The 24563-nt window shown below is 48.4% G+C and overlaps 2 protein-coding genes across 9 annotated transcripts in view; one reads left to right on the forward strand and one right to left on the reverse strand.

The window, feature by feature from the left end:
• Nucleotides 1-24563, reverse strand: part of LOC122378857 (band 3 anion exchange protein-like) — a 178218-nt gene that overhangs the window by 82121 nt on the left and 71534 nt on the right. For 4 of the 8 annotated variants that reach the window (XM_043360454.1, XM_043360452.1, XM_043360455.1 and 1 more), the window contains one exon: nucleotides 6811-7007. In XM_043360454.1, coding sequence (XP_043216389.1) covers nucleotides 6811-6960 — 150 coding nt within the window. In that variant the 5' untranslated portion in view covers nucleotides 6961-7007. Of the gene's footprint in view, nucleotides 1-6810; nucleotides 7008-7377; nucleotides 7557-21879; nucleotides 22040-24563 lie in introns of those variants that run through there. The other 4 variants (XM_043360449.1, XM_043360453.1, XM_043360456.1 and 1 more) reach the window with 4 other exon arrangements.
• Nucleotides 14129-16668, forward strand: LOC122378861 (carbonic anhydrase 2-like). The gene is made up of 2 exons (XM_043360473.1): nucleotides 14129-15002; nucleotides 15778-16668. The coding sequence occupies exons 1-2, from the start codon at nucleotides 14349-14351 to the stop codon at nucleotides 15943-15945; spliced, it is 822 nt and encodes a 273-aa protein (XP_043216408.1). The 5' UTR covers nucleotides 14129-14348; the 3' UTR covers nucleotides 15946-16668.

Here is a 24563-nt window from a genome sequence, read left to right on the forward strand (position 1 = left end):
TTTTGGTTACGTCTTGATTCCTTTAAAATGAAGATGTTAGCGGCGTTTGAAATTTTGCCGTTTTTTAGACGAAAATGGCGAGCATTTACATGACGTCACTAAAACGTCAATTTCTAAAAAAAAAATCCGACGGATTTCGCTCAAATTTTCAGGGAACGTGTCAAATTGATGTATGATAAGGTATTGTAAGCTTGACGTCCCTGGCGTAACGCGTTTAGAAGTTATTGGCGAAAAACGGGAGGGGGGCAGATTCTGCCCCCCCCCCCCCCCAGCGGGGCGCGGGATTTATATTTCAGCAACCACTTGACCGATTTACATGCGGTAATTTTTGTAGGGTAGCTTCATTCCTTCTACTAAGTATTGGACTATTCCCGATGCATGGTGTGACCCCTTATGCACGTGCCACGTGCAAAACGAAGAGGTGTCAGTTTTGTAATTGTTGCAATATCTCGGTAACTACTTGGCCGATTGCGCTCAAAGTTGGCATGTAGGTAGGCACCCACCCACTAGGCAATGCATATCCATGTGCCAGAGTTGGGGTGCTGCTAGGGATCGGTTCCAGATCTCGAGAACGGCTGGACCGATGACGCTCAAATTTGGTACACGGTTAGGGACCAGTTAGTAGGGTGCTGTGCATAAGTCAGATGGGACCCATTTTGCACGTGCGCACGTGCAGGGTGCCGCTTCCAGATCTCGAGAACGGCTGGGCCGATTGTGCTCAAATTTGGCACATCGCTAGAGACCGCTTAGTTGGGTGCCGTGCACAAGTCAGTTGGAGGTACCCCCTCGAAATTCCGCAAGTGCAAGGCTCACCCTCTCGCTCGCTCCGTTAGTCGCCCCAAAAGGCGTTATACTGGTAGCATGCTCATGATAACAAATTTCCGTTGATATCCATGTTCAATGCATGTCCAACAGCTACCTGCAAAAGAATTATAACTGTCCCGTCTTTTTATAGTTCCGGCGGTTATATCCGCTGTTTTCTTCCTAGCATTGTACATTGTTCATTTACACCCCTTTAAGGGATGCCCTATTGTTAATCAACATTTTAGTGTCATTCGTTACCATTATTTCAAATGTTTACGTGCATGGTGTAGCATCTTCAGACTTCATAACAGAACTGAAACAATCGATCGCAGGATAATCATTCGTAGGACATGAAGACAGCTGTGGAGTGGTAGACAATAGAAATAGCTTACACTGATGGCAGGGACAGAGGCTGCTTTTTATGATGCATTAAGACCACTGAAACTTTGGCTAAGAGCTTTTTAAAGACTACGCCGACTTCACAGACTTAGCTTGGCAAATAGTAAACACTTGTTAAACAAATATATCTCTCAGTGTATATTTGAAACAGTTTAGAATTTAGTGCACGTTAATGTAACTGAAGTTCGATTCTGAGTTTTGCAATTGTTCTCTCGATATCGTTCCTGTAAGAAAGAAAGTGTTGCCAGTTGCTGGACACAGCGAGTTCATTAAATTATTCATGCAAAGATGACCTATTAGGCCAATCTGGATCATTAGTTGCCAGTTAGGATCAAAATCAAAGGCTACTAGCGGCACTTCATTTTCATTTATATGTATGTACTCAAAGGCACGCAGCCGCAAATACCAAACTCGACTATTTTGATTGCGTACATGCGCTAGCACTTGAAAACTACTCGGCAACAGTACCTAGCACTGAATGCATTGCTCACGAGCTGAATGGGACTGCGCTGACTTTCAATAGGTGCTTAAATATATGCATTCGGGAGACGACAAAAATTCGACCGACAATTTAAGAGTCTAGCGTTTAACTTCACTATACGTCTGTATAATAGTTACAATAACATGCGTCCTATGAAGATCACTCAAGAGCATGCAGACAGTTCTCACGAGTCGTCCCAAAGATCTCGGTCAATTATTGATAGGCCAAGCAAGGATATCACCAATTTCCAAAAACCACTTCGATTCCAGCATAAATAACTAGATTCAACAGTCAACAGCGCAGCACCCTACCCATCCACCTTTCACAACCGTAGCACTCCTAGCCTGTGGCAATACGAAGCGGAAAGTCGGCGCGATTTACCGGTTCGTCCAACCACTGACCAGCGTCCCCCTCCCCCCCCCCGCCCCACGGCCCGGAATGGTCCCTATCGGCCTTTCACATCAGGCTTGAACGGCAAAGTGTAGCAGATCACTGGCCATCTACTAGTGGGCATAGTCAACCGGGGCTCAACACACTACTGTAGAGACACATAAGAGGGGTACCCTGACAGCAAATTGAGCGGCAATATCCTGAGTGAGAATATGAGATACATATGACATTTTACGGTATTTAAATTTAGATTCTGTGATTTTAGGAAGCCGAAAAACATCTCAATTCCCGGATGTTTAACATGCAAACAGGATAAGCCAAAATTGTCTGAATACTGAACAGCATGCATAAACAACCAACTTCCTTGAACGCCTCAACTTCCAATACGGAAGCGGTACACTTGTGCGTTGTTTGAGCAGCATTTTCACACTGATCAATGCATCAGCTTTTGAGTGTTGTCTAATAGGCGCTACAAACATGCATAGGCGAGGGATGCATATTTGTGCAGCGTGGGATCAAAGCAGTGGCTTATATGTATGCCTTAACTCGCAGAATTGACATTCAGGCTCCACGCATCAACATGTAGCTAAGTGGGTTGGTCCAAGTAAATTTGCCTACAAGTTAAAAAGATCTGTTTGCGTTGCAAAGTTTCAATAGAACTAAAAGCCGCGATGTCATCGCTTTTCGCACTCCATCGCACCCATGCAATTGCACAATCACATCTCCATAAAACACCGTTGATTGTTTACGGATGGATTTCCCCGACATAGCTTCACCAGAGCGTGGGAGACACTTCCGTGTTCTGTTCAGATAATGCTAAGACTGATATCCGGATGGTAGCGGGGCCATACCCGAGTCAGGGTTTTTGGGCATCGCTCTGCGTTCTGCCCGATGCACTGGGAAGTTGAATGTTGACCCCATTCACTGCTTGTGTTTGGCGCAACAGACACTCCAAACCTATTTGGGTCAGCTATAGCATGAGGACGGAGGACATACATACATTTGGTATTTCATCCTGAGAAACAGAAAACTGCTCCATGAAATACGTACGGTATGATAATTCAAAGTTACAAGGCTGACCAGATTCATTCATACATCTGAGTACTCGTATCTACTGGGGATATCCAGAAACGTTATGTAAGTATGCGAGAAGGAAATATTTCATTAATTGAGCAAAGGCGAATCACCGTTCCAGGAAAAACCATGACATGAGGTATTGTGCGAACTATTCAGAACTAACGGGAGACATAACGTACCGCAATACATGGAGAGAACAAGTGGTTTAGGCTGTTCCCTCCAGCGGAGATCAAAAGTTGTGGCAGTGAGACTACACTGCCTATGAACAGTCCACAGCAGAAGTAATGTGCGGTTTCAGTCATGGGTATGTTCTGCTTCTGAAGCTTGGGAACGACAAGCCAGACTACAATAAAATTTTGGATGTAGCTTGCATCTGGTCGCTCTAATGGAAATGATGGCCTCAGTGCTGAACATTTTAAACATGCTGGGGTCCCATGTGCCACACACTTGTCTTTGTGTTTGTCTATGATGGTGAGACATGGCTGCATACCGCATTCTTTTGCAAAAGTTGTGCTAACACCTATTGTTAAAGACAAAGCCGGAAAACTGTCTGAAAAGGATAATTATCGTCCAATTGCTATTGCCAGTGTGGGCTCTAAGATATTAGAGAGGGCTATTTTAAACCGATGTTCTGACCAGCTTTCTACAGGCCATCACCAGTTTGGCTTTAAGGAGAACCATTCGACTGACTTGGCCATATTTGCTCTAAAGGAGGTCACTGATTACTTTCTGCGAAACAGAAGTCCTGTATTTCTTTGTTTTCTTGACGCCCGCAAGGCATTTGATCGTGTAAACCACTGGACACTTTTTGCGAAGCTGTTAGAAAGGAAAATGGATATTCATCTGGTAAAATTGCTCTGTTCGTGGTACAAATCACAACAATTTCATGTGTTATGGGGCGATGAGCTATCAGAGGGATTTACAGTGTCGAATGGCGTAAGACAGGGGGGCATTTTATCTCCTTTTTTGTTCAATGTGTATACTGATGATTTATCAATGCTTCTCGCACAATGTGATTTTGGGTGCCACTTTCACGGTAGCATAAATCACCTGTATTATGCAGACGATATGGTCCTTCTTTCTCCTTCGACGTATGGACTACAGAAAATGCTGGATCTTTGTGTTACGTATGCAGATGGTCATGATATTAAGTTCAATACGAAAAAGACCGTGTGTATGACAATTCTTCCTAGGAATTTCCGAGAACTGTACGTACCGTCTGTCACTCTTGGTGGTAGTGAATTGAAGTTTGTTGACTCGTACAAGTATCTTGGATTTCAGCTTACTAACAAAAGCACCAGGGCTGATGACATGGAAATCCATCAACAATACCGTAATTTGTGCTGTCGTGCGAATTCTTTGAGTCGAAAATTTGCAATGTGTTCATACTCCGTTAAGAAGTACCTGTATACTACCTACTGTTCAAATGTCAGTTGTATGCACCTTTGGCACTCCTTTCATGCATCTGTTCTAACGAAATTCAAGGTGTGTTTTAATAATGCTGCCAGGATGTTTCTTGGCTACGATAGGTTTTGCAGTGCGTCTAATATGTTTGTTCAGGAGTGTTTACCTGGCTTTGACGCGCTGTATCGTAGATCAGTGTGGAACTTTGTGTCACGTCTTGCACGATCTTCCAACAGGATTGTGTTGTCACTATTCTTTAGTGACTTGGCCTACACTTCCTTGATAAGGAAAGCATGGTCCAAGAGCTTGTATGGAAGTTGAGATTGTGTTATATTGGGCCTTGGTGCCCTAGCTGAGTGATGCCTCGTTTATGGACCTAGAGTCTGCCAATAAAGGGATCTCTCTCTCTCTCTCTCTCTCTCTCTCTCTCTCTCTCTCTCTCTCTCTCTCTCTCTCTCTCTCTCTCTCTCTCTCTCTTACATGCATCGTCACCCTAGCAGCTTGAACTTTATCTATTGACGTCTTCTTTTCGATAATTCCGCATTAAAAAATCGAGAAAGCCATCCGTTGAGGTTGTTCCAGGGCTGCGGAGTCGATGGATTTTCGGCGACTCCGACTCCGACTCCGACTCCGGCTTTCAAAAACCAGCTCCGACTCCGACTCCGACTCCGGGCAGAATTGTCGACTCTGACCGACTCCAACTCCCGACTCCGACTCCGCAGACCTAGCAGGGCTGCGGAGTCGACAGATTTTCGGTGACTCCGACTCCGACTCCGGCTCGGGTTTCTAAAATCGACTCCGACTACGACTCCGACTCCGGTCACAGCTGTCGACTCCGACCGACTCCGACTCCGACTCCGACTCCGACTCCGCAGCCCTGGGTAAAACCGCACATTACTTTAGCGGTGGGCTGTATGTACAATCCCACAACAAGATGTGGTCTGAGGAAGACCAATAACCGTCACAGAGACTGTATGTAGTCCACTCGAAGGCGCGAGGGTTTATAACTACCTAACGGAGAACGGTAATTGAAAGAGACCACAATGCAAATAGCTGCAGAATGATCGTGCTCGCAATGCACATAGTTGTTTTCCTATAGTCTCTGCATTTATTTTGCCTTTGGTCTGGAGGATTTTTATAACCGAGCCGTGTTTGCTATCTTGACTGTGGCATGGAGTGACACCAAAGAACCTTTACATATGTAGGCGGCAGGCAGCTAGATACTCGGCGTTCAAGCGCCACACTTCCTCGTTGAAGTTCCAAGAAGCACTCAGGCAAAACAACTTATCCTGATGCTCACATACCAGTAAATTTGTCAATTCCTCACACCCAGAAGAATAACACATGAATGCGTCCGCCCCAAATAGTACTTGCTTTGAGTATGGCATAATGATTCAACAAATCATGCAGAGCTTACGTCTCCTGAGAGACTTCTATAAGATTTAGAACTCATTTTGAAGCCATTGCTATACATCTACATATGTACAACCAGCTGCATGATTAAATACAAAAAGGTGATGAAACTAGACCATCACCATTCGCTAGGCTAACTTTACAGGTTAATAATATTGAATAATAGCGATGTGAGGAAGACAACTAGCTGTTGCACCTGTCAACAGCTAAAACCATGATCGAATCATTAAGCCATCTTTCATGAAATAACACACTTAATCATTTGATCATTTCTAGGAGGGAAGACATTTAAACGGCCAACGGACCAATGTTTCCGAACGTAGGCATGCAACGCAAGTCGTCTTCAATTCGATACGGTCTTGTCATGTAAAAATATGTGTTTCATATAAAAAGATCCTTATGTTACATTCACCATTCACATCACGTGTTTGTTCGAAGTGACAGGTAAGCAGGATAAATAAAATGTCTTAAAAAAAACATGGAATGTCAACAAGTAAAAGGCATGTGTATCGATATTCAACCTCGTCAGGCCCAGCGGCACCAGGACAGAAAGAGTCTAGCCCTGACTAACTCCTAAAGCAAAAAGCGGCCGCGGAAACAGACGTGACGTCAAACAAGTAGTCTCCGAGGCCAACTAGAAATTGCTGAAAATCAATGAAACGAACTATGTTTACTCGCCCCGGACTCATCCTGTAATACCCATCTCACACCCGTCTAATCTCGTCCTGATCCCGTCCCAGGCCCGTCTAACATCCGTCCGAAACCCCTCCCACATCTGTCCCAGACTCAACCTACACCAGTCCCATACCCATCCCAGACTCGCGCCTCAGCGTCGAACTAACCTCTCGTCGCCAGGGCGGCGGCGGCAGCACAGACACGAAGCCGAGGTCGTCCGTGTGCGGGCGCCGAGGTGTGGTAAACTCGATGCCGCGGTCGTCGTCATCCTCAGTTGAGGAGACTCGACTGAACTTGACGCGCCTCTCTCGCGGCATGGCGCTGGGTCAGGCGGCCGCTCAGGTCACCATGTCCGGTCGGAGACCTGTGGAGCATGACAGGACGGGTCAGGGTCAAGGTCAATGCTGGGAAAGGCCTGGGTCAGGGAAGGGTGGTGTACCGGTCAGGGTAGGGACAGAGCATGGTTAGGCCGGGGGTCAGAGCAGGGTCAGAGCCGAGAAAGAGGATTTAATTTAAAGAGGGGGTTAAGGTATGGGCAGGGACAGATTAGGGGTCAGGCAGGGTCAGAGCAAGGTCAGGCAGGTCCATGGTGACGTCAGGATGGTGGAGTTAATCATTTACTATAGCATACCGAGCGCTCATAACTGGTCATTCGTTACATCTTTGCAATATCGTATTATCCGAGCTTTTGTGTAAAATCATTGCGCATCTTTGTCACATCCGAGCAATCTTACCAAAGTCAGGATGGTGGATAAATCGATTTCATTCAAGAGAGCAATAAACTGTGCTTAGCAGAGCCAACACATATGCATGGCAGATGCAAACTTTTGCTGAAAGCTATCGGTGCATAAACATAAGACATCGCATTTGTCACAATATAACACAGCAGCGCCACATTTGCCACATAAAAGGTAAAACTATGCATTTGAAGACGATGTCCATTGTTCAAGGTGCCCTCGTGAGTAACAGACCTTAGTCTGCTTCCTCGTCAATATTCCCCAAAAACTTTTGCATGATCGCAGCACAGGAAAACTAGCGCAAATATTCGCATATATTCGGCTGAATACTATCGGTCTCGTATCTTGCCATAGCGTGGACAAAGACGGTCCCGATGAGGAAAGGACGACAGCCGGCGCGGCGGCTGGAGGACAGGCTCCTCCACTTGGGTACCGTTACTGGAGCGCCGAGACACAGCACAAGGTCACCCTGCAGACCCCCCCTCCGAAACCGGCCTGTAGCTGCAATTTGCGGCACAAAAATCCTACAGACCATCAATAATTGCGGCATTTGTGCTTTTTTACAACACTTTTTGCGAGGCTTCCTCAGAAATCCAAAAAGAATATAAAGATGCGATAAAATTTCGCATTGCACCTCGTTCTAAAACATACGGGGCAGCTCGGCATTTAATTAAAGGTATTTGCACCAAAGTAATCGAAGGGATTACGAGACTCACTACACAAAAAGAAGGGCAGCATTTCGCACCTCATGGTCTGTCTCTTTGCCTCTCTGTCTGCATCTGTCTCTGTTTGCTCTAATGTCCTCTGTCTCTGTTTCTCAGTCTGCCTCTCTCTCTCTCTCTCTCTCTCTCTCTCTCTCTCTCTCTCTCTCTCTCTCTCTCTCTCTCTCTCTCTCTCTCTCTCTCTCTCTCTCTCTCTCTCTCTCTCACTCTTCACTTTTCGATCAATTTTCTATAGTCTGGTAAATCTAAGAAAGAACGGAGTTAGCGCCTGAATCACTTTGCACGTGTTTTGATGGATTGAAATGTAGTGTTCGGTGAAATTTGTTGAAAAGTTGCGACCGAAAATATGCTCTTACAATATAAATGCACATGCATCAACGGCCGCAGCACTTTAAATCAATTCTTTCTTATGTTTGGCAGACTATAGCACCATAGCAGTCACGCTAATTGACAATGTTAATTGTTATTGGCTGATTTTTTGCCATATCCACACGGGACACCGGTCAACTGACCAGTATAATTCCTTTAACATGAACCGACCACTCCGGGGACAATGGAAGTGGCTGGGCTCTGTAAACGGCGAAACGCTTTTGAACTCAATTGCTCCGTGAAACAAGCAGGGGCATATCCCTACCCTTTACTTCTAACACTGTCGTGAGTTGCAAACATGAAATCGAGATTATTCTTTTCAACAGAGACGTTCGCGTAAATACTGAATTTAACTCAGGCTCACGTCTCTCTTCCAAAGCTTTTATTAAAAAACAAAAGTAGGGTGAGACAATTTCAAATTTTACTTACTTTACAGTTTGAAAAGGCTGGTATGGTGCACTTTTAATAAAATGACTGTTTGCACCGGTCTCATGCGCTATATATGCGTGTGCTTGTATGTAAATATAAGTGACTTAGTATCTAAGTATCACTTACAAGCAGCACTAAGGTGGCCTCAGGAATGTGCTTGAAGAGGCAATTTTGAGTTTTCCTTCCATGTAACGTTCGACCAACAACGCCACTGATATCAATTTATAAACATGTAACTACACTATAAAACCAACAAAAATCCCAGTCTCTGGTTTTGGTGTTTTCAGCCGATGAAGCATGCACCGCATGCAACACACGCAAACGTTGATTTTAAAATCCTTGAAGACTACGGAAAGCATCGTTTCACCACAAAGAAGCAGAACAAATATGCAAAAACAAGTTATTCGCCACTGAGTGTCGTAAAACAATGCACTGGAAAACCCGTCACTTCCCCTTTCCTTCAGAATATGAGTTAGCGTGCGCCTTGTCGCCCTCGTTTAGCTGACACGACACGATGAGTAATGCATTGTTCGGTGGACAGCGACCGACTATCGCGCACGGTGCATCTTCAACGACTGAATTTTTAGCGGCGGCCACTTACTCATAGCTTGTGGTTTAAGAAACATCTGCCGATATCAATGCCACTAAAACTGTGAGACGGTTAAATACATTAAGAGGTTAGTTTTGGTCTACATACTTCACACTGCTTTTATGGTTTTGTGATTCTTGCACCTTTAATGCTTTACTTTACTCATAAATTGTCCTTCATTAGTTACTGTTTTTCTTCTTTATATCCAATACAAGACTATCCAAAACATGATATCCTCATACCTTAAATACAATATTGCACGAAAAAAACTCATTTGCCAAGTTCAGTACCTATACCTGCACCAGCCGTAATGTGTAAGTATACCAGCATAACAGTATACCATTATATATGTATGTAGTAGCATTGGCAATAAGTGCACTCTCATTCACCCATGTGCAGTGCATCTGTGGCGATAATTTTTTCTTTTGTCACACTTCCGGTTATTATTCGATTGTTCTGCTCATAGTTAAACCAGTTTCATAGCAGCGAGCAATATGTTCTTTCCGTATCATTAGGCAAATGGCGTGTTATTGAACATTCAGCCACTCATAAGCAGGTAAAGCTGCGTTTACTCTTACAAAACTCAATAAACGCAGCTTAAGTGTTTGGTTAGCCGGTACTTCAGTCGTGAACTGGGGGACAGCCTCTGTCAAGAAGTGCTTGTAAAATAGAATAATGTCCTTCCAATAGAAATGTCCGTAATCTTGTCAGCCCCACCAGTGCTGCCTGGTGATGGCGAGATTGTAGCTGAGCGACTTTTTTAGAAGTAAAGATGATATGACAGCAACAAGCGGTTGAAGACTGGATGTTAATGAGCTTCCAAGAAACCTTGAATTATCACGAAACACTGCACTACGATATAAGAGACGTTGCTTGACATCCAAGAAACTATTTCAAATGACCCTGTACCGTGAATAGTTATCCCCAATTATAACAGAGTCCTCATCGTTTTTCCTGCGCTTCATCAAGTAATTCGCCATACCTATATCTATTGCCGTGACCCTCGTGATTTAGGTGGAACGTACCTACTCGTATACAGGGACAGTTACAATGCGGGGAAAGTGATGGATCTTTTCGGAGGGCAGACATGTCAGTCATGCATCAATGCCTTATCGGGGCGGTAGGCGCCGTAGTGAAGGTTTTGATACTGGTAATACGCCGGTGGTACACAATTTTAAGGTCCTAGGTCATTGGTTGACCTTCCAGGTCAGGTCAATGACCCAAAAGTCGGGAAAATCGGGACCTGTTGTGTTGCTGCTAAGGGGTTTTTCGGCATGCTGATCACGAATATCGTGTTAGTTTTGATCACAGATGATGTCTTTAAGAATTTAGACCAGGTCGGGTCAGGTCAGGTCAGGTCAACCAGTAGGGGTCGTGACGGGTATTCGTAGTACGTGTCAACCGCCTCTGACAGCTTCGTAACATGTTACGAAGGCACCAAAACTACTTCTTAAATGTTCAAATGGCTTCTAAATTCGAATTCAGCTCCAAAGACTAGCCTATAAACATGTAAAACTCGAAAAAGTGAACCGAGGTCACCAAAGGTCAATGACCTGACCTGACCTTCAGGTGACCTTGACATCCACCCTAATGCATGGAGCAACATAAAATCACATGTTTGAAGGTTTTAAACCACGAAAAGCTTGCAAACGCGCGGCTAATGCGAGCCGACATACGCCGAATCGCGATTCCGGCCAAACATGGCCTCGAGAAATAGGTCACAGGTCAAAGGTCACTTGGGTCTGGGTCATGACATTTTAAGAGTAGGTGTAAAATTGATCGACTCGAGGGTACTGAAAGTGTCATCGCGATGGGCCGCTTTTTACGCGAGTTAATCGCGAAAAACCATGGGGGGTCCATCCGCCCCCCTATACATGCGAGGGTTAAATGCTGAAGAAATATATTCAAACAACATGCCTTTCAAACCATTACCCTGCATACCACGTTGCATACGATTTATCACACCCTGCGTCCTTATGGCAGCGTGCATCCAGTCCCACCCGGCCATCTGACCAGCCGTCCGTATAGGTGTAACGTGCGGGAGACTTTGGAGGCAGTATCACTGAAAGAGTATGGCGTCTGGCGACAAAACTATTGCCAAATGCACCCTGGTCTGGCTCCTTGACCCCCAATTTCCCAGCGGAATCCAGCCCAAGTGTCTGTGCCCTGCACGCTTCGTGCAGCGCTACCTGCCCGACATCTGACGGCCGGGTTCGGAACTAGGCCGTGAGGGATCTGTAGATGTCGCTGGCCAGACGGTGATGCCTAGACGCCTGGAATGGAAATCGCCATGTAATCGCAATCTGTGTGCTCAGATGTCATGCTAACAGAAGAGAAACATGAAAGGGGAACGCAGTGGTGACCAAGAAAGGACACATCTTCACGTTAGGACGGCGTCTCTACATACACTTCCCGGGGTATGACGTTGAGCGTTCACAAACCTCTGCAGGCTGCAGTATGCACAGTTCGGAATGCCATTAATTCGTAGCACTTGCACTCTCAATAGCCAGGAATTCTTTCATAGGAATTAAACATAAAAACAGGTTCATTGGTTCTTAGTTTTCGTATATTCTGGACTTTGCATACATGTCAAAGGGAGACACATAAATTACGTGACCTAGGTATCATTATTAGGTAGGTATGTATTCGAAGGGAGAAGAAAACCGAAAGCGGCAAAAATGTGCGAACACCGGGCGTGATGTGCATGAGCGAAAAGTATGAGCGTCCAGTTCACCTTGCTCTCCCAGCAATCTTTGAACGATAAGAACCAATGGAACGCAGCCCATAGCCGTCACATGACCACAAAACTACACGGAAGCGGGACAATAGGGACGAAACCACGCACGCACCTCAGAGGAAAACGTCATCCGACGATGACGCGATATGCACGTGAGGTGACATCCACAGATGTCCGTCTCACAGAAGCCCCCCCCCCACACACACACACCAGTAAAAGCGCCGATCTTTGAGAGAGTCTCTGCGCCGTAGGTGGGATGGGGAACAGGATGACCTTAGATGGTTCTCGGTGGCTCCAGATAGTTACAGATGTTTCTAGATGTTTCTGGCTATTTCGAGCAGCAGTAGCAGCTTACACATCGGCTCGGCCGACCGACCCTCGCTGAGGATATGCTAATCGACACAGCGCGGCGGCGCGGCGGCGGCGGCCCTTCAGTAGCATGACACGACAGGATGGCAGCCGACCTCACGTGACCCGCCCCTTCCCCCACCCGTGGAACCGTCCCCCTCCCCCACTGCACGTGACCCGGCCCGCGTGACCGGTAGCGGGTGCTGAGGAGCGGCCACACTGTGACCAGCGCCGCGCCGGTGCAGAGTAGTAGGAGGCGGGAGGATAGAGTCGGTGTCGTGACACCGCGGGAGGTCCACGGCCGGACAGCACGGAACGAAATGAAACGAAACGGACCGACACGGGATGAAACTGGATGGAGCGGGACTGGAAAGGTCTAGACGAGACGGGACAAGAAGGGACGGGACGGGACGGGACGGGATGGGACAGGATGAGATGGTACGGGACAGGGTAGGACAGGACACGGCAGGACAGGACAGGACAGGATAGGAAAGGGACGGGACTGGACAGGATGGGACAGGATAAGACAGGATAGAAAAGGGACGGGATGGGATAGGTTGGGACGGGCTCGGGGCGAGACGGGAAGGGACGGGACGAACGGTCTCGATTTCTCCTGATAAGCTAATGCTAAAGGACATGGATTGTTTTAGTGATAAGTGACATTCATAAAAAGTTAATGTGTTCAGCACTTGATACGAGTACCTAGAAGCATTTACATAAAATAGCTTGCGTCTCGCCGTGATTTCTATGTTTCAAGCGCAGAAAATTGATTGTGCCTGACATATGACGTCATCGTAAGAATAATTGACCTGATAGAAAACTAAAACTAAAGGTTATATGTCCGAGTAATGGAAGCAGAAATGCTCAACTTCGGATTTATCCCTTCACGGGTTCTGCAGGTAATGGTCGCATTCCCGAACTATGTCAGTGAGGGTTATGTGATCGGTTGTCATGACTCATGACCATTGACCAGGTCAAAGTAAAACATCTTCAGAGCTTTAATCTCAAAAGGGAAATTGACTTATACACGCTACGGCATTTTATTTTAGCAAAGGCAAGTTTTAGCAAAGGCAAGGTTTAGCAAAGGCAAGTTTTAGCAAAGGCATTTTCATCTATTAGCCATTCAGCGATACACACTTAAACTGCTTGCCATTGACACATTTTCCTTAAACTAGCTAACGAGCACATCGGGAACCCTGGGCCCGAGCCGCTCACGCGTTTCCTCTTCCTCGTTCGTTACGATAACGTGACCTGTCCCTCTTTATCATTATCATGCAATTCATGCTAACAAAAGATTCATTCGCTTGCACTTCAGAGCCATGCATCGCGTTTACGAATATTTCAGTGCGTGTCTGTGCGTGAATGGATCGTTCAGGAAGAGAAGGGCAGCGCCGTTGGTGACACATTTTCCTGTAAGAATCTGTTCCTTTTCCTCCGATGCCCACTTTTTTTTAGCAAGAATGTTGGACAGTCCTTCCGCAATGAGTAATGACCACACCGGCCGGTGCGGCGCCGCCCGGCCTCGTCCGGTGCCGACCGGCTCGGTACGTGAGCGACGAGCGTGGCACGCTGCGTCAGACCTTCTCCGGCAGGGTTTGTCCCGTCGCCCTCTGCCCCGCGCCCCCTGGCGGACGTACCGTGCCAGGGGGCGCCCCTGTCGTCACGTGACCGCCAGCGGCGCGGGGAATGCCTCAAAAGCGGCGGCCGTCGCTGCGTCACACCAGTGCTTCCCCGTCCCACGGAGCAGGCAAACACAGCTATCCCTTCTCTCGCCATGTCAACCTGGGGTTACGGAACGAAGAACGGCCCTGCCACCTGGGCGCAGCAGTTTCCCCTGGGCAGCGGCTCACGGCAATCTCCCATCAACATCGAGACCAAGACGACCGCGTCCGACCGTAAGATCGACGCCGAGCCGCTCTCCATCTCGTACGAGCCCGACCAGGCGCAGCCTCTCACCAACACCGGCTACGGATGGCGCGTCGATTTCGACTCTGGCCGCTCGTCGATCCGCGGCGGTCCGCTGGAGGGTGAGTACCAACTGGCTCAGTACCACTGTCATTGGGGCCGTGAGAATGAGCGCGGCTCCGAGCACACGGTTGACGGTCGCCGCTACGCAGCCGAGCTGCACCTGGTGCACTTCAACAAGAAGTACGGCACGTTCGCGGCCGCCGCCGACAAGGAGGACGGTCTGGCCGTCATCGGCGTGTTCCTCGACGTCGGAGAGGAGAACGCCGAGTTGAAGAAGGTCACCGACAACATGGCCAAGGTGCGCTTCTCTGGCAGCAAGGTGGACATCCCTGCCACGGACCCGGACCTCTTTCTGCCGGACACCACGCGCTACTGGACGTACGAGGGCTCGCTGACCACGCCGCCCCTCTACGAGAGCGTCACGTGGATCCTATTCAGCGAGCCGGTCACCATCTCTCAGGTGAGATCGCCGATCCCGCGGCAGAGTTTAGATCTGACCCAAGGGGACCCTAAAGAGGGCAGAAGTTGCAGAATCCGCCCGACCCCACAGCATAACACTAGCTCAACTTTTCGCGGGAGACCGTCCACTGGTGGGCAAAAGTCGTCATGAGTCGCTTCTGGAGTCGATAAATTACATCTGATGTAATGTGCGCTGCAGCGGCCTGATTCGGAAATTCCCAACAGTCTGGCAAACATGACTCACTCTCGCGGCTATGAGATCTGCTGTTCCGTAAACTAGAGTTGCGTAACGCGTTTTAATGACAGACCAGCACCGCATGCTCCCGGCGTCTCATTCGTGCTTGATAGCATTATCCCGCTTGCACAATCATCACTCGTTCTCAGTATTTACAACTTTACCAGTAGTTAGTCTCCCCAACTTTTCCAGACAAACCAGCCCGTCTGTCATGTTCCCTGTCAGTCCCTGTCGTCACCTCTCCCGTCCTATCGTCCGTCCTTCCGTCCATGTGACCTACATTTCTCCTCCGTGAAAGCTCCTCCCCGCTCTGCGTCTATGCGTCCATTCTCTCCCCCTTATCTATCTGCACCTACCGTCTCACATCCGCTCGGCTCCCGGTCACTCGTAAGTCGTAGACCGCAATCAACTCGCCCATTTGACCTGTGGTCTGCCCCTCCCTCCCTGGCCCCAGTCTATCGTAGATTCACTCTGTGACCCAATGTATCCCGTGTGACTCGCAGTGACCTCGTTTGACCTTTGACCTCCTGTGTGACCCCAGGACCAGCTGGATCAGTTCCGGTACCTGCTGCGGCGGCCCACCGAGCAGCCCGGCGAGGACAGTGACGAAGAGGATGACGGCGCTATCGTGGACAACTTCCGTCCGCCTCTGGAGGTCGGCAGTCGGACCGTGCGCAGCGCGGCCAAATCGCTCCGGTCACGGCAGTGATCGGCCGCCCCGGGTTCAAAGGAGGTCACACCGGGTCACAGCACGTGCTGCTGGATAAAAACGTGGCTTTTTGAAGACAGAGGTCGGTGGGCAGCTGACATTTGTTGTCAGGGTTGGTGCAATTGTGTAAAGACTGATGACGCGACTGCGCGGAGAGGGTACTCTCTGGCAAGGTCGGGTCTGTGCCAGGTCAGGTCAAGTTTTCCAGCCTGTGACATGCACGAAGTATTGTTTTATATCGTACTGTTCTTCGCAGCGATCTTGCGCGCAGTCTGAGAGATGTAGAGTAGTCCGTCCAGTAATCTAGATTCGCTGATCGAGCGTCTCTAATCATCAGTGTCGGAGCCGTCCCTATAAGTCATGAGCATATGTTTGACTCATTCAGCTTATTGGCACATCGCAAATGTTCCTGAATATGTCATCACTGCGCCCAGAGTGTCACATCGTAAACAGTGCTCCGAAATACACCAGTCACATGCTCAGCATTCGATTGCATGTCCAACGCCGCCGTTGAGCAGCTATCGAAGAAAACATCGTGTCTGTTTCCAAAGTGATGTTCGTTTATAAGCCAGACACATTTGCATAACTGATGGCCAGTGATCTGAAAGAGCATATTATATATGCAAGCTACTTTGTACACTTCCCCGATACATAGCAATCGTGTTATGAAATACGACGTAGGTATTCTCAATACACGGAGCCATGCAAATGGTGTATCGGTGATTCAATGTTTCCTTTTACATCATAGCCAGTGGCTGGTAGTGATGTAACTGTGTAAGGTGTCTTCCTATGACTCATCCGTCATTTCGAGCGATGTCCAAAGGGGAAAGAACTGCGAAAGGTGCTAATTGGCTGAGTAATCAGTAAATGAAGGTAAGTAGGTATGCAATAACAATTTGAACAGTTACTATTTCATATGCAGTGTTTATGGCTGAGTGTTGATGGTTGATTCGTGCCGGTTGCTGTTAAAAAAGATCTGAATTGTGGCGAGATACCAGGTGGCGACCTCGTCATATTGAGCCGATTAACCCACTGTTATTAATTAAAAGCAATAAATCAATTATATCGTACCTTATCAGTTTTTTTCTCTAAAATTAATCCGCACCATGGCGGGGAGCCTATGTCCCTTTTTTGCTCGATATGTGATCCATTTTGTCAAAAATGTCGGCGAATCGGGAAAATTTGACCTTTTATGACCAATGGTGACATGACCAGTGACCTAGCCTAGGAAATGACCAGCACCCTTTTAAATAACTTTTTACGCTATTTCGAACTCTTGCTCGTGCTGCCACGTGGCATGGGAGCCGAGTTACAGGTGATGTAAGTCAGTCCCCATCTTTCATTTATATTTACTAAGTCATGCGATAGTAAAAACCTTGTTCAGCTCGTCATCGTGTCTTCCCTTTCTCAGTGAGCCGTCCAGACAACGGCGCCGTTTCCTTTACTCCCGTCCCGAATAATTTCTTAGCCGCCGCGCCGGTCGGCACAGGTCCCTCATTGTCCATCAAAATTCCTCAACTACCCTCTACCACAGAAATAGCTCTGTTTTGAACACGTGCTACGATGGACCAGCCTCGTAACGACGCATTGCGCTTTGCATAAATCGCCTCTCACGCTGCTGTGAGCGGCAGAGTGGCGCCGCTCTCCAGACACCTGCTGCCAAGCTGGTCATCTCGACCCGGCCTCAGCCAGGTCCCCGGTAGAGGTCAAACCAAGGTCAGCGTGCCGGCCCGACCCAGCGCTCCTCGTCGGGTCGGGGACGACAGGGACGCTATTGCGTCACAGGTTTCCAGGACGACGGAGCGATGCCGCCGGCGACTCGTGCGGACGAACGGGAGAGCGGGCGGACAGGTGGACCTGGACACGGAATTCGAATGGCTCGATTCAAATGCCGAATACTTGTGGACCGGGCTCATGAAGTAATTCCAACTACAGTGCAATAAAACGATAATCGATTCCCCGAGCCAGGATCATCGATGTTCGTGTTTTCTGCGAGCGATAGGGATTAAAATTGACGCCACAATTGGTATTGGACAAAATGGAAATACTCATCGTCCCTTTACGAAGCGATGAACTTTATCACGATATTTAATCAAACTTCCGCTGGATGAAACCACAAACAAGCAGCACATTCACTGCTATCGATTGCCGGCAGGTCTTCGCCTCAATAGCGCGGACTCACAGAAGCAGCGGCACCGGACATCAGGCTGGGACAAAAACGCAGATCGTTCGCTGTGGCCAGAGCAGCTTGGGGCTACGTGTAGGAGATAGGATCTGGGCTCACCGCCGCGGCCGGTGGGCAAACCTATCCTACACAGACCGGCACGCTAGAGACAGGCTGAAGGGACCACGGGACCACAGGACCGGAGACCGGGGACCGGGGACCGGGGACCGGGGGACCACGAGGACCGGCTGGTGGGACCGGCGGGACGGGACCGATGTCTCCTGCTCATGGTCAGGCGAGAGTAGCCGGTTCTGGGAAACCGGCGAGAGATGTGGAGCGCACAGGTAGGTCCGGAATGTGTCCGGGCCCAATCCGGAATGTGCCCGGACCCGGACCGGCCATTGGACGGCTCCATAACGGTGGGTCTCTGCGAGCTACAGTGGGCAGTTCTGGGAGAAATACTACTGTGGGCAGGGAGAGAGAGAGAGAGAGAGAGAGAGAGAGAGAGAGAGAGAGAGAGAGAGAGGAGAGAGAGAGAGAGAGAGAGAGAGAGAGAGAGAGAGAGAGATAATGAAGAGAGAGAGAATGAGAGAGAGAGAGAGAATGAGAGAGAGAGAGAGAGAGAGAGAGAGAAGAGAGAGAGAGAGAGAGAAGAGTGGGAGAGAGAGAGAGAGAGAGAGAGAGAGGACGAGAGAGAGGAGAGGAGACGATAGATTGGGAGAGAGGAGAGAGTGAGAGAGAGAGATGGGAGGAGGGGGCGAGGGAGGGGGATGGGAGGGAGGGAGAGAGAGTGAGAGGAGAGGAGAGGAGGGAGGAGGAGGGAGAAGAGAGAGAGAGAGAGGGAGGAGGGAGAAGAGAGAGAGAGAGAGAGATGAGAGGGAGAGGACGAGAGAGGGAGGAAGGAGAGGAGAGGAGGGGAGGGAGAGAGAGGAGAGAGAGGGAGGCGAGAGGGGAAGAGAGAGGGGAGGAAGAGGGAGAGGAGCGAGGAGAGAAAGAGGAGAGAGAAGAGAGAGGAGAGAATGAGAGAGAGAGAGAGAATGAGAGAGGAGAGAGAGGAGAGAGGAGAGAGAGAGAGAGAGAGAGAGAGGAGAGAGAGAGAGAGGAGAGAGAGAGAGAGAGAGAGAGAGAGAGAGAGAGAGAGTGAGTGAGTGAGAGTGAGGTGAGTGAGTGAGTGTGTGTGAGTGAGAGAGAGAGAGAGAGGGATAGAGGGGAGAGAGATAGGAAAGAAGGGGAGAGGAGCGGAGAAGAGAGGAGAGGGAGGAGAGGAAAGAAGAGGAGGGGATGAGGGAATCGGAAAGAAAGGGAGATATACGATAAGAATGATTGCTATTTTGGAGTGATCCCACGCTTATCGCCCATCACCCATGCCAACTCTTACTCCCCAAGGCCCAATCTCCTCAACTCTTCTTTCTCTTCCAAGTAGGTGACTCCCAGAGTCTTTACTCTTTCTTTACTACAAAAGTCTTGGCAGTGGGCGCCGTGACGGTTTGATCACACAATCTATCCGGGAATACCGTCATGTGAAGCCTGCGGGCTACGCGCCGGCTTAGAGTGTAATCTCAGCGTTAGTCATGCTCGTATAGTAGGAAACAGCAGTGAGCATGAGTGTCGATTCCGAAAAGTGTGATGTCCATTCGCTGATTTTCTTTGGTTGGTTCCTGTTTCCAAATTGCTCACATAGGGCCGATTGTGTGTAATGTAATGTGATGTAAAGGTAGGAGTACCCAGTTACAATCATATGAGCTACAATTTACAAAGGGAGCGAAGCGCCCCTCGTCGGAGCCCTTGGCTCGGAGAGGGGTTTGAGCAATTGAGTATGTTAATGGGACAAGTTCTGACACTAAATACCCATATGCTTGGGCAAAAATAATAGATTCGCATTAAAAGTTGCGCTGAGACGACATGGAATGGCTAATATTTCACATTTGATGAGCATTTCAGAAGCAAGAGTTCATCAATATTTACGTTGAGTTGGAAGCCGTACTGTGAAATAGTACGATCCATATACAATGCGTTTGTTGCTCACCTTGCATACAAACGAGACTCTACATTTCCCGAACACAAATGCACATTTCCATGTCAGCGCGATGCGGAGGTGCGCATCCATCAACTTCTCGCATTTGGCTGCCACGCTGCCGCAGCTCAGCGCTTTAAATCACTGTCAACTCTCTCGAATAGCATTACTGGGCAGTGGTAGTTATATCACCACTTCCTGGCCTTTGGCTACCGCCAGCAACTATCTTCTCACTCGCGGAAAGGGCACGGCTTCAAGGCCAAACAACGAATATATAAGCAGCTGGGCGTATCGCCTATTCAGGCGTAGTGGCCGATGACAGCAGTCGCCAAACGCCTGGCTCCCAGCACCTCCCGTGTTGCAATGAAACGTTCCGATAGTGTTACGGCCAGTTGCCACAGCTGGCCCCTGCATGACAATACTCTATCGAATATGTGGAATGTAAGGAACAGCCGACAGTTGTAAGATCAAACCGTAGAAGTGAGAACCAGCGATCACTGTAAGATCAAGCCATCACGCACTCCATACCTTGTGGGACCAGGGAGCCTCAGTATGGACTGGACGACTGAGTACTCTATCACTGCCAGAACCGGCTGGCTGTCCGCCGTCCCAGGGCGGACGTCCCATTGCAATGGGACGTCCGCCCTGGACGTATCACGTGGTGGGCGGACGTATCACGTCCGCCCACCAATGCATTGGTCCAGAGCCTCACTGACATCTTACTCCGCTGCTCTGATTGGTTAGCGACATCCACTTATTTTATGATCACCTCTTCGATGATTGAATCGTCAAAATCCGGGAGCATCTGACCAGCACTAACTGCGTTATCAATGAGTTTAGATTATGTGGTTGTTTTATGATCCATAAGAATCATCACTACGATTATGCTTTTATGGGAGCGTACTATAACGCTGAGCCAAAGACGCAATACCACTGCAATCTCGGCAGATAGGCATGAGGCACGTGCCCTATTCCTCGTTCGTGTTTCGTCGCAAGGCTATTCAGACTTTCATTTTCCACACCTCATATATAGCGCAGATAAATGCGACCTGCCGTACCACCAGATAACCAAGACCCATTGGCCTCCGCCGGAACCACGTCAAACGCAGTTCAACCCCTCCGCTCCCTGTCCACGGGCCGCTGCATGATCGGTAGACCTCCTATGATGACAGAGTAGCCCCCATCAGATACCGCTCCCAGCTGTCACCGACTGTAAACATCAAGTCCATCCAGCTGCGGTTTGATGAACTTGCCGCCACTACGTTTTGAGTAGATTCATTTCAGTTTTGTCATGGTTTCTCATTAGTTGCGAGCTGGACAATATGCAATATGCATGCACCATAAATCGTTCAGATGTGTCGGGGCAGACGATTCCATTCATTCACAACTCCGGTAGCGATGAGATGGCTCGAACTCATTGAACTGAAAGCTGAATAGACACGAAAGCGAGAGCAATAAATGGAAAGGACAATAGGGATGACTTCAACTATTCGCATATAACCGACCAATAATTGCATTAACTAATGCATAGCATTGTTCGAACGACATAAGCTCACCAAAGAGGAAATCTTTGAAAATTGTCTGGAAAGATAATGATAATTAGTTGCACATTGAGTAGAAGAAATGTCATACACAATACTTGAGTGTACTTAAGCACCTGCTGCAAACATGCCAATCTACTCGTAATGTTGAAAGTCCCAGGACAAGTGAATTGCCGCTAGGTAGCAGTCCAAGACGCCGTCCCTCGTCTACTCACCCAGTGAAAATCCTCTCTGCCGTTCGCAGTCAGTCCTCTCGGGTCACTCACCGCCCTAAATGAGCTCTCCTCACACGACCCACTGGGACCGGAACACTCACAGAGTATGTACGTACACTCAGGCAGCCCTCTGCACACACAGGTCATATCGCACAGACTCTCAGCGCCGGCGATAATCGCGCACACCGCGAGCAGATAGACACAGACTGCGGTCGGCCGGTGATCGCGACAGGGGCGATAGTCTGTCTCACAGGTCCGCAGTGCACTCCTTCAGACGACACAAGCGGCTTAGCTACTGACCGGGTCACAACCTCGGCCTATCAGACCCACTGTTAGTCCAACAGACAGACCTACCCAGTAGCCCACTAACCCACCAACAGATCCACGAACAGACCTACCCGCAAACAAGGAGCCGGCAAAGATGGGCGTGGGAGTTATGATTCCGCGTAAGCTGCGCGAGGTCGGACCGAGGAGAGATCCGACCATGAATTTACGACCCCGATAGCGGTATCGCAGTAAACAACAGCACGGTCGACAACAGCAAGGGCGAGCGAATCTAGAAATGATTTACGATGCAAGTGATTGCTGCTCGATATCAGCTCCGAGCCTAAGTAATTCGTTGACACATGTCGCATTGACAACTGATAGCCTGGTCAAATAAAGTGTGGTCAAAATCAATGCCAAACAGGATTCCGTAACTTAACACGTGCCAGTAAAATGGCATGCTGACGGATGCGGCATGCTAATTTAAGCGGCCGAGTTGAAGAGCAATACATCAAAACACATCAGACTGCTAGCCCTCATTGCACAATAAGAAAAACATATCGCTTACCAAGGGTGAATAGGAAGGAAGGAAAACACTTTATACGGCCCTTCATTCAAAGTGACTGAGCCGATATTCGTATGCAAATGACGCGGCCGCGGCACGCAAGGCAATGGCTGCAGCGGAGTTGGTTGAAGTATAATTTGAACGACCACCATGCCGTCTTGGTTTGTTTTTTTTCCTTCAAAACCCATTGAGGTTTATGTAAAACTGTTTGGCATTGTTTATTTAGACTGATGGTTGGCGGCACACTTCGCGCAGTTAAATACATGCTAGTTCAAATGCTAGTTAAATTAAGTAGGTATTTAATTATACAGATAACTTGGTAAAGTACCTAAGACGGATGCAAGAAAGTTCCACCAGCTAGGTTTCCGGGTAAAATAATGTGTATGTTCGAATAAAAAAGAAGTAAACTGTCGCAAAACCTGGCGGGCTTCCAGATCAGGATGATTGTATCCTAAATGGCCCCAGGGTATGCAAATGTTCAGCCCGTGGGCTTGGTGACGATCAGCACCACAACACGCGTCCTGATGCTAATGTCATGCACCATTGTTAAAATATTCAGCGAATTATTTCTTATCGTATTCTAAAACAACATAAGAACGAAAACCCCAATATCGGATACATCAGGGCGCCTACTTAGCCGTCGACCTGACCCGGGATCTGGCCATCCAGTGTCGCCAAGTGTCAGCCCGGATACCTGGCATCGTCAGCTACGACGCGGATATCGGCATGAGATCCAGACGGCGCGCCATGTCCGCGCGGGGCGCGCCAAGGTCGCGGCGATCCGGCCCCGCGCCGCGTCGGCCGCCCTGTTACCCACCCAGACCTCAGATGACCTCAGAGGCGAGCGGTCATTGAATGTGACCCGGCGCTGTTACTGCCAGAAACCGGCCCCTGGGTCCTCAGATGACCTCACCGATGCATGGGTGGGGTAATTGAATGTTTCATGGCGATCCAGCCTGACCCCGGACACAAGCCACGCCCTGCGATCCAAATTGTAATCGAAACCTTATGAAAACAGGTGTGGCCTACGTGGACACTGGACACATGCCTCCGTGTGATTGCAATACAGATATAATCTGATGAATTAACACCGGTGAACTGGCCTCAGTGGTTTGCCTCTAGGTGCTTAAGATCCTAGAGGCAAACCACTCATTAAGATGGTGACCTGAACCCACTGTAGGTTGAGCACTAATCTCAAGCATTATCTGGTGACCTGAAATCACCTCATTCAAAATCACTGGAGACGGTGTATGTACAGGCGCAAATGTCTTATTCACTCCAGAAACCTGATCCAGTGACCTGACTCTGTGACTGCTCAGTGCCTTATGCTGTTGGCCTGACTGGTGACCTGGTTTAGTGGAGGTGACAACTGACATGGCCACTTTGTATAGTGCACTATTTCGCTGAAGTCTTATATATAACGGGGACATGACTGTAGTGAAGAAAAGCTGGGTAATGGACAGATTCGTCTCACTAAACGTTGCGTTTTTGTGTGTTTGTTATTCAATTGCGCATAAAGAGGCATAGGTACAGAGGCATGTGCTAAGCAAATATAAATGTCTGGTTTTCAGTAATTTGAATCTTTTGAGAGGCTCCCCTATTCCAACCGTTCGAGAAATTAATGCATGACTTCATCGAACCGCTGTCTTCGACAATAGCCGCGTTTACATAGGGCTAGTTGCCAGATAGTGGAATTTCCACTAACAGAGTGTTCCCGAGAAATACGCCATGGCCAATATCCTGGACGCAATTCGGTGTGCAGACGAAAATATGCATGTGAGTGCTAGAAATTCGTAGGAATTACATTATTTCATTGACTGTTTTTGTTAAAAACACGTGATGAAAAGCTCAGCCA

This window comes from Amphibalanus amphitrite, unplaced genomic scaffold (genome assembly GCF_019059575.1).
Source record: "Amphibalanus amphitrite isolate SeventyFive unplaced genomic scaffold, NRLGWU_Aamphi_draft 000066F_arrow, whole genome shotgun sequence".
Taxonomy (NCBI): Eukaryota; Metazoa; Arthropoda; class Thecostraca; order Balanomorpha; family Balanidae; genus Amphibalanus; species Amphibalanus amphitrite.

Bases quoted from the DNA above. Each gene is read 5' to 3' on its own strand.
- LOC122378861 (XM_043360473.1), top strand. From the start codon at position 14,349: ATGTCAACCTGGGGTTACGGAACGAAGAACGGCCCTGCCACCTGGGCG. The intron at 15,003-15,777 runs GTGAGATCGCCG...GTGTGACCCCAG, and splicing joins AGCCGGTCACCATCTCTCAG to GACCAGCTGGATCAGTTCCG.